Below are 13,107 nucleotides of genomic sequence, written 5' to 3' on the forward strand. Positions count from 1 at the left end.
TTCTGCAGGTGGTTGGTCACTGGGTGTGGGCTTATCCTGGGTCCCCTTAGTGCATATTATTATAATTGGTGGTGCTTTGTTTTGTGTGCTCCTAACCTGTGTTTTGCTTTCAATCAATCAAATTTATTTATAGAGCACATTTAAACATGACACATGTCAACCAAAGTGCTGTACATAGGGTAGAGATACAAAAAACATAGGGAAACCAAGGCTTTGCAGTGAGTGTGCTTTCAGTTTATTGGTGGTGGTGCAACCCCCTGACCCTCTTCCCCCTCAGTCACCCCCCTTCCTCCTGTGGACTCCACTGGCACCCCCTGCTGGCTGCTGTACTGGTCATTTTAGTCTATTTTGATCATTTTTTAATCTGACTTTTAATAAAGAAATTATTTTAAATTTGGTAATGTGGGCTCTGTTCTGTTTGTTTCCATTTCTACACACACACACACACACACACACACACACAAGGAGGCATTGTGACATCACTGATGATGTCATCAGTGATGTCGTACGACTGATGTCATCAGTCTTCTTCTGGCATTATGTCCTCCTTAGACCTTCAGCTCCGTTGAGGCAAGCCAGTCCAGTGTGTCATTGTCCAGACCAGTCAGACCACGATGGCTATTCGGTGGCCGGTGTTTAGGGCATCTGGCTATTATGTGTTCCACAGTCCATAGCCAGCTGCCCTAAACACCGGCCATCGAATGGCCATCGTGGTCTGACTGATCTGGACATTGACACACATGTCATCAGTGATGTCATAATGGGACACACACGGAGGCATTGTGACATCACTGATAAGAGTGATGTCATTAATGATGTAATAAGGGGGCACGGGGGGCACACACACACCAGCGCACATGTAAAGTTAAGCCCCCGTTCAACCTAAGCTCATGACCAAAGATATGTTTATTTCACGTTCAATGGTCATCTTTCGTCTGGGACAGCCCAAAATCGCTCGGAGGCATAGGCGTGATGTTGGTAATAATAATGCCATTATGTAACATTGTCTCTCTCTCTCGCTCCCTCCCCTCACTCCCCCCCCCCCCCCACTCTCTCTCTCTCCCCCCCCTCTCTCTCCCCCTCACTCTCTCTCTCTCCCTCCCCTTCTCTCTCTCTCTCTCTCCCCCCTCTCTCTCCCCCCCCCCTCTCTCTCTCCCCCACTCTCTCTCTCTCCACTGCGTACGGGGTGGCGCAGCGGGAGCGCGCTGGAATGCATTGACGTCAGAACAGAAGGAAGCTGGACGACGCGCGCAACGGGCACGCGCGCGGAGATGTTCCGTCCTCTTGCGGAGAGGAGAGGAGAGAGAGGCTGGACGGACTGAAGGAAGCTTGGTACGGTCGGTACGTTAGTCATGAACAGCCATGAACAAGTATGACATTATTGGACACGAAGGGAACGCGTTTGAATTCAACCTTGACGCCAAGTGTGAGGCTGTGAAGTGACGTTATTGAACAGCTCGGACTCGGAGCCTCGGGATATTGTACAATGAAGGTAAGTTAGCACTTAGCACCGAGTGACTCTTTTCAGCTTGGCACAATAGCGATATTGTGCGCCTGAAGCCCAGCATGTAGCCTGCTCACTGAAGCCCAGCATGTAGCCTGCTCACCGAAGCCCAGCATGTAGCCCAGCATGTAGCCTGCTGCTCACTGAGTCGCTGCTGTTTGCTTTGTTTTGACGTGTTCAGCCGTCTACATGCGTAGCGTTAATGTGCCAACTCGGGACTGCAGCTGCGGCCAAGTAGAGAACAGCTGGCCTTTACACAAGAGTAGCAGCCTATTAGGCAACAAACAGTACGCAGTGTTTTGGATCAAATCCAGCTGTGGACACATCCTAACGTTAACGTAGCCTACGGGATGCGACGAGGCCAGATGTGCAGAGGCATAGGAGGCTTTACAAAACGCTAAAAGGTGGTTGTCGTTTCATTTTTGCAATCATGCTGCTGTTGATGGTGATAAACACTGATGATGATGGTGATGATGATGATGTCAGTGATGATTGTTGTTGATGTGATGAGGAGGAGGAAGAATGATGATGAGGAAATCAAGATGTGGACACTGGCGATTGCTTTGAAGTCAGTCAGTGGTAATGAAGACAGTGATGACAACTTGTTACCCTGGGGACAATCCAGTGAGTGATGACATCATCCTATCTAATGCCACCCTCTTAGCTACATCATAGGCTGAACTAATGACACACAGAACACACATACACGCATGCACATACACACATGCACACATATACATGCATGCACGCACACACACCCACATACATGCACACATATACATGCACACACACATGCACGCACACATGCACACACACATGCACACACACATACACACATGCACGCACGCACACACATACATTATGGTTTCCTGTTACAGTATTGATCGTGGGTGCCATTTGTGCTGGATGGGTGTTATCTGAGATAGAGCCAAACACAGCCCCTCCACATCACAGACAATAAAACACTGTTTCACACTCTACTGTGCCCCACTGTGCTGGACTCCATCCTGTTACCTTTTCATCTACTCCTTGTTGCTTTATTTAAACCTGTTCTGTCTTTCTATGTCTTTTCTGCCTTTTTGAAAAGCCCCTTTGGGTTAAAGTTTGTGTTAAAAGACAACATGATATCATCATCTATCTAACTTGTGTTGTCTTTCCTTTCTCCTGCCAGGCAGCAACTCCCCAGTAGTGAGGAACGTTGCCGGTCTACGCGCCCCACCTCCCTCCCTCCTTCCTTCCCTATCCCTCCTCTCCATCCTCTTGAACCCCCCTCCTCCACAGTACTTCAGCCCCTCTTCCAGCTCCTTCCCCCCCCAGCCCACTTCCAAACCCCCTTTTTGTCCCAAACATGGACTCCTCCTCCGGAGGCGTAAACGGGTTGAACCATCTTCTTGACCCCAGAGGTGGTTCCGGTCGCTCCGATCTCAGCGGACTGTACCATCTGGGTCGGACGTTGGGGAGGGGCCACTTTGCGGTGGTTAAACTGGCCCGTCACGTCACCACTGGGCAACTGGTCGCCGTCAAGATGATTGACAAGACAAAACTGGATGTCATGGCAACAAGCCACCTCCTACAGGAAGTGAGGTAGGGAGCAATAATCGTTTGTAGAGAGAGCCTCTTACCAGACATGGAGGTAGAGAAGGTATAGAGATGAGTGGAGCTCTTGGTAGTCTGCGTTTTCAGCTCAGATGTAATAGGATCATAAACAGACAGATTTAAGCCTTGACGTCTGTGAAACATCAGCCTGGATGTGATCCTTTTCAAGCTTACATGAGGCAAACATGTCTGATTTCTGAAGTGCATTGAAGGATTGTTCAGATGTTTTGTACAGAGTTGTACCCCACAGCATCAGCCGTTTAAATTCTATTGAAAACTAAGTCAAGTCAAGTTTATTTGTATAGCACATTTCATCAGTGTTGGGGGTAACTCATTTCAAAAGTAACATATTACATGTAATATATTACTTTTAGCAGTAACTCAGTAATATAACGTATTACTTATAGGATGTCAGTACTATTATACCAGTTACTTTGTCAAGTAACTCAAGTTACAAATTGAGTTACATTTGATTCAATCAAAGAACATATTTAAAAAAGATACAATCATTTCCTAAAATCTCCTTTTTATGCAAATAAGCACTATAGATGACAATAACAAAGGAAAAGAATAACATTTAGAATTTTGGATTGTTTACACTGACTTCAAGGCGGTTGAAATTATTTCTCGGGATGGTTCTGGCTCGGCGATGTCATTCTGCTGTTGCTGCTGTTTTGGTGAAAGTAATGCAAAAGTAGTGTAATAAGTAACGAGTTACTCTACACTGACAGTAATATTGTAAAGTAACTTATTACTTTCAAATGAATGTAACTAGTAATATGTAGTATATTACATTTTGAAAGTAACTTGCCCAACACTGCATTTCATACACAGAGGCAATTCAAAGTGCTTCACATACAATGGTTGAGACAAGAAAATAAGGGGATAAAATATACATTTAAAAGCATCACAACAGAGAAAGAGTATAAAAGTGCATTAAGCGACAGGCGCAGCAGTTAAAAATGTCCATAACCTTTATAATAGTTGGACTAAAAAACAGCTGTCTGCAGTTAACTCATTGAATGCCAAGGACGGACATGTTCGTCATTTCAAATAGTAACGTAGAGTGCCAAGGACGGACATGTTCGTCAATTGCGTTTTTTGACGGTGGGGCGTCGATCAAAGCCTTCTGCCTCTGATGTACAAATATTATAGCTATTGGATGTGTCTAACCTATTTTACAGAACCCTTAGGTGGCGACAGTGCTCTCCACATAACAGAAAGGCAAGGAAAAAACAAAGAAGAAGTCGTTATGGAAACGGAAATCGCATCGCATCCGTATGCATCGATATGCTGAAGCACGTTACTGCAGCTGTGCCTGCAGCAGCCAATCTGCTCCCACAATTGAGCCGCTCCGTGTCGGTTGCGACAGCAGATCCGCACATCCACACCGTGGAGTTATTATTCTCAACTGGAAGCATCGTTGCCGGTGACAAACACACGCGGAACGCTGTAAAAAAGCCTGGCTGTTCCGCACCCTTCACTGTGCGCACAGCAAACTCAGCAGAGAGCCACCACAGACAGGAGGAGGAGTGTGCAGTTGAGGCGAGGCGAGGCGGGGCGGGGCGGGGCGGGGCGGGGGGGGGGGGGGGGCACGCAGAGCAGCACACACACAACACCCAGACAGACCCAGGCAGCAGGACAGGATTGACAAACGCAAGCCAGAATATCCGATACCCACCAGCAGCAAATCAAAACCAGCAAGAAGCTGCAACCAGCAGCGCACGCAGGGGCCAGCGCTGCTGGTTGTAGCTAAAAATATTATTCTGCCAAACAAAATTCCCTGGCCTAAACTGTTTTATTGAAGGAAATTATTTTTGAGGTGTGACTACATTAGAAAAGATTAGCTTCAGAGTCAGTGATGTGCTTGAAATGATTAATTTCACAAAAGGCCAATTATCTCAGCTTCTAGAAAAAAATTGCTTTTTTTGGATGAATCAAGCTATCTTCTCCGGCTCATAACTAAAGAACGGAAAATGGGATCAATAAACTTTTTTTTGCAGATGATAGAATAGAGTCTCATCGTTCTTTGTGCGTGTTCAGTGTTTACATAGTAATATCACACAATATTCTGTGGGCCTCGAGAAATCACTGAAAACGCTCTGAAACTCTGGCACTGGGAGCGTCCGTTCTCCAAAAGTGGCTGGCACTCAATGAGTTAAAAGCGACGGTAAACATAAAAGTCTATTTTTAAAAGTAAGTAAAGTTGGGGCAGATCCGAGGTCTTCAGGCAGTTTGTTCCAGCTAGCAGAAGCATAGTGGGTAAATGCGGCCTTCCCATGATTTGATTTGATCCTAGGGACAGTTAGTAAGCCGGACCCTGCTGACCTGAGAGGTCTAAAGTTTGGCCAAACTTTTTTGGTTGTGGGCCGCATACAGAAAAATATAAGGAGTCGCGGGCCAAACAATATTAAGCGCGGCAGTTTCAATGGTTTTAAATTGAAAAAACGAAATAGGGGGAATTCGTTTTTTCGTTTCCGTTTTCCGTTTTAAACTTTAAAACGGAAAAAGTTTTTACCAAAACTTTGCTAAGTTCATGGCGGGCCACTTAAAAACGGTCCGCCGGCCGCAGTTGGCCCGCGGGCCGTGGTTTGGCCACCTAGACGGTTCGTAGCGTGGGAGCAATTCAGCGATGTATTTTGGGCCTATAGGCCGTTAAGTGATTTGTAGACTAGTAACAGTATTTTAAAATCTATTCTATGACACACTGGCAACCAGTGTAAGGACCTAAGAACTGGAGTAATATGATCAGCTTTCTTAGTCCTTTTTAGAACTCTAGCAGCAGCATTCTGAATGAGCTGCAGTTGAGCTGGAGTTGCTAAGTCTGTTTCTTCACATTATTTTTTACCATTCTTTTCCAGGTGCATGAAGCTGGTGCAGCATCCCAACGTGGTCCGCCTCTATGAGGTCATCGACACGCCCACCACCCTCTACCTGGTCATGGAGCTGGCGGAGGGGGGCGACCTCTACGACTACATCCTCCGCCACGAGGGGGGCGTGGCCGAGCGCACCGCCAAGCGCCACTTTACCCAGATCGTGCGCGCCGTGGCGTACTGCCACCGGCTGCACGTGGTGCACCGCGACCTGAAGCCCGAGAACGTGGTGTTCTTCCCCCAGCAGGGGGCGGTGAAGCTCACGGACTTTGGCTTCAGCAACTTGTTCCAGCCCGGGACGATGCTGGCCACCAGCTGCGGCTCGCTGGCCTACTCCGCTCCAGAGATCCTGCTGGGAGAAGAGTATGATGCCCCGGCTGTAGGTGAGAGATGGAGAAATGACCATTCTGTGCTTGTGTGTGAGCAGAACCAGGCTAACTTGTGTGTGAGCAGAACCAGGCTAACTTGTGTGTGTGTGAGCAGAACCAGGCTAACTTGTGTGTGAGCAGAACCAGGCTAACTTGTGTGTGAGCAGAACCAGGCTAACTTGTGTGTGAGCAGAACCAGGCTAACTTGTGTGTGAGCAGAGACCAGGCTAACTTGTGTGTGAGCAGAACCAGGCTAACTTGTGTGTGAGCAGAACCAGGCTAACTTGTGTGTGTGTGAGCAGAACCAGGCTAACTTGTGTGTGAGCAGAACCAGGCTAACTTGCGTGTGAGCATAACCAGGCTAACCTGTGTGTGAGCAGAACCAGGCTAACCTGTGTGTGAGCAGAACCAGGCTAACTTGTGTGTGAGCAGAACCAGGCTAACTTGTGTGTGAGCAGAACCAGGCTAACTTGTGTGTGAGCAGAACCAGGCTAACTTGTGTGTGAGCAGAACCAGGCTAACTTGTGTGTGAGCAGAACCAGGCTAACTTGTGTGTGAGTAAGCAGAACCAGGCTAACTTGTGTGTGAGCAGAACCAGGCTAACTTGTGTGTGAGTGAGCAGAACCAGGCTAACTTGTGTGTGAGTGAGCAGAACCAGGCTAACTTGTGTGTGAGCAGAACCAGGCTAACTTGTGTGTGAGTGAGCAGAACCAGGCTAACTTGTGTGTGAGTGAGCAGAACCAGGCTAACTTGTGTGTGAGTGAGCAGAACCAGGCTAACTTGTGTGTGAGCAGAACCAGGCTAACTTGTGTGTGAGTGAGCAGAACCAGGCTAACTTGTGTGTGAGCAGAACCAGGCTAACTTGTGTGTGAGCAGAACCTGGCTAACTACCACTTTGTCATCATATATCATCTTGGTAAAATAAGCACATGGGCAGTGTTTGTTTACCTTCTCTCTCTGTTTACCTCACGGTGAATTTGCTCCTGCTGCTGTCTGCATAAACTCCGCCCCCACCAGCTGCAAGTCATTCAGGCTCGTTAAGGCTCTCCATGGGTTCTCCATGGATGCCTGCATACTTAAAAAATAAAAATAAACAATAACAGCTAGGGGTGCACCGATCGATCGGCACGCAATCTGTATCGGCCGATTTGGACCTCAAATATGTGATCTGCTGTTTCCGATATTCCTTTATTGTCGCCGATCGCATAGCCGATCATGCTGCACGTGAGAAACATGAGGCAACCCATTTTCATGTCTTCAATGTCCATCGTTTAACTTTCATATTGTGCTCTAACGTTTATATCATTGTGTTGCAAAGCACACGCTTTGCTTTCGTCAGCCGTACAATATAAGCCGCAGCAGCTAAATTGAATGATTGTTACATATATAAGCAGCACTGGACTAAGCCGCAGGTGTTTTAATGTTTAAAACTGGTCAGGAGGAGGCGTAGCGCCTGCCTGTAACAGAGATCTCCGTGTCTTATCAGCGGAGACCGTTTTGAGTCCGATGAACAAATCAATCAAAAACACTTCACTACGTCCAAGGCTACAAGATTCGTTTCATTCCATTGAATTTGGCAGCGCGGACGAAACATGGGTGGAACGAAACATGCAAATTACATGTTTTGCATCCTCATCGTCGTAACACAGCCAGTTCTCCATCTTTTGAAGCATGATGTTAGATTACAACGAGCTAGTTGTGTGGCTTAGCCTTCCAAAATGTTGCCGTTAAGTTTTTAGAATGTAATACATAGAATTGGGAACGTTACATTCAATTTCATTCAGACTGTGTTTCTGGCTCAATCGCCGACATTTTTCCCCCGGAGCGAGGGAGGGTGTTTTACAGTAGTGGCTGATAGAGCGTAGTGGCACAGTGCTCCAAGCAGGTCGCGAGGCACATTTTTTGTCCACACACCACACCAGACTGTCAAGACACCCCTTGCGTCTTTGAATCACGCACATCAGCTGGTGATGAGCAGACTCAGCAGAGAGAAGTTACCTCCAGTCCTCCCGCCTACCGAGGCATTTGCATGCTGTTAAGTCCGTGTTTGATCCATATTTGCGTGTATCCTCCTAACGTTAATAGCTCAGGTTAGCTTTAGCCGCTTTAGCTTAATCGATAAAATAGTTAACTTGGGTCGAAGTTATTTTTCTTGTGTAACAGGGAAATCCCGGAAAATTGAGTATTTTTGTTGAGAGAACTGAACTGCATTGAACTGGTAACATGGAAATCCCGAAGTGGAATGAGTTTTGTTCTTTTATAAACTGAACTGAGGGAACTGGACTGAACTACTAGCCATTTAGTTCAACACAGTCTTGTGCTCCAATTATCTCACACACAAAAAATCATGTTGGCGGTTTCCTTTAGCCTACAAAATATAAAATATTGATGTAGAAAAAAAAGAAAACAAGTGTGCTGCACTTTCAATTTGATGCATGAAATGTAGGCCTATATGTAAAATGGAAACTGTTCTATAATAGACTGCTATAGCTGCTTACAAAATAAATAAATAAATAAATATATATATCGGTGATCGGTAATCGGTAATCGGTGATCGGTCGATGATCGGTTGGGCAGATATTTCTCATAGGTGATCGGCAATCGGTGATCGGTGGCAAAAAACGTGATCGGTGCACCCCTAATAACAGCCGCCCTCGGAGCAGATTCTGCCTCTCCAGCACAACTTCCGCAACTTCCCGTAACCCGTTTTTGAAACCTTCATTATCTAAAATGATACAAACCACCTTTGGGAAAAAAATATCTGACGTGTACTGTGATTATTTCGGTTGTGATTTTCCCATCCACTAACATGGGGAGGCGGGCCTTGTGACCTAATACTGGATACAGCCGCCAGAGCGGTGATCTAACATGCAGCGGCCTCACTGAACGGGACCAGAGCTGCACCCCTGGTCCATACGCCAAAGTCAACTGGAAGGTGTTAGGCTTGTCATTGTGCCTGTTTTCAGGATAACCTGTGTGTGTGTGCGTGCGTGCGTGCGTGCGTCTGTCTATCGGTCCCCTTTGTGACCCTGTGCATGTCATACTCTGTACTATGTCCTTCTGCGCTTCTGTGTGTGTGTGTGTGTGTGTGTGTGTGTGTGTGTGTGTGTGTGTGTGTGTGTGTGGGAGAGGGATTAGAGTGTGTGTATCTGGGTCAGACTCAGCATGCCAGCTAATCCGGAGCTAGTCCTGGGCACGCTCTGCAGAGGAATCAAACCCTGCAGCTCACCACTGGGCTCGCACACTGCATAGCAAGTGTGTGTGTGTGTGTCTGCGTGTGTGTGCGTGTCAGTCTGCCTGTGTGTCTGTGTGCGTGTGTGCGTGTGTCTGTGTGTGTGTGTGCGTGTGTGCGTGTGTGTCTGTGTGTGTGTGTGTGTGTGTGTGTGCGCGCCTGTGTGTGTGTGTGTGTCTGCGTGTGTGCACGTGAGAGAGATAAAGGAACAGAGAGAGAAAGTTACATGCAATCCCACATATTGAACCTTTATCTGTCCACACTGCTGCACCTCTGACCTGAGATGAAAGTGAGGCGATGGACCAGATAGACGGAGATTTGACAGTATTATTATTATTATTATTATTATTATTATTATTATTATTATTATTATTATTATTATTATTATTATTATTATTATTATTATTATAGGAACAGAGAGCCGACTCAGGGATTTGGTATCATGTGTCCTGGCTGGGGGGGGATGGTCACAGCATGTACTCTTCAGGGAGATCAGTGGTCTTAAATGCTAAGCTGGCTGGCCTAGCAGGGATTTTGGCAGGGTTTGGACACTATTTATTGTGTTGGAATACAAAATGCATCTTAGCTTGCCTTGAAATGTTGCCTGTCTCTAATGGCCTTGGTGGCAAAATTCCAAAATAGATGGATAGATTGCTGATAGCAATAAATATACAGTTGATATACATTCACAGTTGCAACCCATGATGGCCTTAGGAGCTGTGATGCTCAGGTCACACATCCTGACTTATGTGAGTTACATCGGTTTCTTCTATTCTATTCTACTATGACTCAAACTTATGGATATAATGACTTTCACTTTTTATAAATGTACACAATTTTTATTCTGTATATTCTTGTTACTGTGTGTTAGCTAGAATCAGCTAGACATACTTTCTGTGAAGCCCTCTGAGACATGCTTGTGAATTAGGGCTATATAAATAAACTTGACTTGACTTGATACACATTCATCCCAATAATCATAATCATAATACTAATAATAATAAAGTGTATTTGTATGTATTTGTATCTGCTGTTCATTCACTACGCTTCACTGCACTGAACCTTTCATGTTAACCACTTAATGGCTGCTGCCATGAGTGAAACTTACATACTGTGTGTGTGTGTGTGTGTGTGTGTGTGTGTGTGTGTGTGTGTGTGTGTGTGTGTGTGTAGAGATAGTCATATGATGCAGAGGAGAGAGAGGAAGGTCCACAGGGCCTCTTTCCTTCCTCTGCCAAAGACAAACACTGCTTGCTGCTTGTTACATAATATCTTCCTGTGTGTGTGTGTGTGTGTGTGTGTGTGTGTGTGTACAGTACACTTTGTTCCTGCTGAGTTCCAGATGTTACTGTTAGAGTTTAGGGGAGGAGCTGCAGTAGATGGATGTGGGGGGATAGGAGGGGTGGATAGGGGGAGGAGCTACAGTAGGTGGGTGTGGGTGGATAGGAGGGGTGGGTAGGGGGAGGAGCTACAGTAGGTGGGTGTGGGTGGATAGGAGGGGTGGGTAGGGGGAGGAGCTACAGTAGGTGGATGTGGGGGGATAGGAGGGGTGGGTAGGGGGAGGAGCTACAGTAGGTGGATGTGGGTGGATAGGAGGGGTGGGTAGGGGGAGGAGCTACAGTAGGTGGATGTGGGTGGATAGGAGGGGTGGGTAGGGGGAGGAGCTACAGTAGGTGGATGTGGGTGGATAGGAGGGGTGGGTAGGGGGAGGAGCTACAGTAGGTGGATGTGGGTGGATAGGAGGGGTGGGTAGGGGGAGGAGCTACAGTAGGTGGATGTGGGTGGATAGGAGGGGTGGTTAGGGGGAGGAGCTACAGTACGTGGTTGTGGGGGGATAGGAGGGGTGTGTAGGGGGAGGAGCTACAGTAGGTGGATGTGGGGATAGGTGGGTAGGGGGGGAGCTACAGTAGGTGGATGTGGGGATAGGTGGGTAAGGGGAGGAGCTACAGTAGGTGGATGTGGGGGGATAGGTGGGTAGGGGGAGGAGCTACAGTAGGTGGATGTGGGGGGATAGGAGGGGTGGGTAGGAGCTACATTAGGTGGATGTGGGGATAGGTGGGTAGGGGGAGGAGCTACAGTAGGTGGATGTGGGGGGATAGGTGGGTAGGGGGAGGAGCTACAGTAGGTGGATGTGGGTGGATAGGAGGGGTGGGTAGGGGGAGGAGCTACAGTAGGTGGATGTGGGGGGATAGGAGGGGTGGGTAGGGGGAGGAGCAACAGTAGATGGATGTGGGGGGATAGGAGGGGTGGGTAGGGGGAGGAGCTACAGTAGGTGGATGTGGGGGCAGAGCCGTGTAGATAGAAGAGTCGCGACATCTCCATTCACTCCAATGGACCAGTTTTTCACTCAAGAGTTCCAGGAAGTAAGGTCCTGGATTAAGCAGCACTGTCGAGTTGCAGCAAAATAGACAGTTTGTGAAAGGGTTTTTCATCCCTTGAATCAAATTGTACATTATCAGCTTTATTTTAGCATGCAAAAGTAGCGCGAGACCCCAGCAAAGGAAGAATCTGGAGCACAAACCGTCCTCCCTCTGCGGGGGAGCTGAAGCGCAAGAGATTCCCTTCTTCACTGTAGCGCGAGACCCATTCCTGGCTGTTCATTGGCTAATGAGTCTGGCATTTTGGTCATCCGCTGACGCCACTCTCTCTCTAGAGGACACTATGTGGGGGGATAGGAGGGGCGTGTAGGGGGAGGAGCTACAGTAGGTGGATGTGGGGATAGGTGGGTAGGGGGGGAGCTACAGTAGGTGGATGTGGGGGGATAGGTGGGTAGGGGGAGGAGCTACAGTAGGTGGATGTGGGGGGATAGGAGGGGTGGGTAGGGGGAGGAGCTACAGTAGGTGGTTGTGGGTGGATAGGTGGGTAGGGGGAGGAGCTACAGTAGGTGGATAGGAGGGGTGGGTAGGGGGAGTAGCTACAGTAGGTGGGTGTGGGTGGATAGGAGGGGTGGGTAAGGGGAGGAGCTACAGTAGGTGGATGTGGGGGATAGGAGGGGTGGGTAGGGGGAGGAGCTACAGTAGGTGGATGTGGGTGGATAGGGGGAGGAGCTACAGTAGGTGGATGTGGGGGATAGGAGGGGTGGGTAGGGGGAGGAGCTACAGTAGGTGGGTGTGGGTGGATAGGAGGGGTGGGTAAGGGGAGGAGCTACAGTAGGTGGATGTGGGGGATAGGAGGGGTGGGTAGGGGGAGGAGCTACAGTAGGTGGATGTGGGTGGATAGGGGGAGGAGCTACAGTAGGTGGATGTGGGTGGATAGGGGGAGGAGCTACAGTCGGTGGATGTGGGTGGATAGGTGGGTAGGGGGGTAGGGGGAGGAGTTACAGTAGGTGGATGTGGGTGGATAGGGGGAGGAGCTACAGTAGGTGGATGTGGGTGGGTAGGGGGAGGAGCTACAGTGTGAATGGCCACACCACTGCGCTGTGGGTTTGTGCTTGTTGTTGTAGTGATCACTTAACATTTGACTAAGGGGCACTTTACATGAGGACGGTTTCCTCTGGTGACGGGGAATTATTGTATCGTTAGTGCCTCCCTTTTA

The 13,107-nt window shown here is 48.0% G+C and overlaps 1 protein-coding gene across 1 annotated transcript in view; it reads left to right on the forward strand.

Annotated features, from left to right (window-relative positions):
* Window positions 1-2,852: 2,852 nt before the first annotated feature.
* The window catches only part of snrkb (SNF related kinase b), a gene marked incomplete at both ends in the record, with an annotated part of 20,036 nt that continues 9,781 nt past the window's right edge, over window positions 2,853-13,107 (forward strand). Inside the window, 2 exons of the mRNA XM_083654829.1 lie at window positions 2,853-3,088; window positions 5,962-6,356. Of these exons, the coding sequence (XP_083510955.1) occupies window positions 2,853-3,088; window positions 5,962-6,356 (631 nt within the window). The remainder of the gene's footprint in view (window positions 3,089-5,961; window positions 6,357-13,107) is intronic.

Source organism: Poromitra crassiceps (genome assembly GCF_964638095.1).
Source record: "Poromitra crassiceps genome assembly, chromosome: 18".
In the NCBI taxonomy this organism is placed as follows: domain Eukaryota; kingdom Metazoa; phylum Chordata; class Actinopteri; order Beryciformes; family Melamphaidae; genus Poromitra; species Poromitra crassiceps.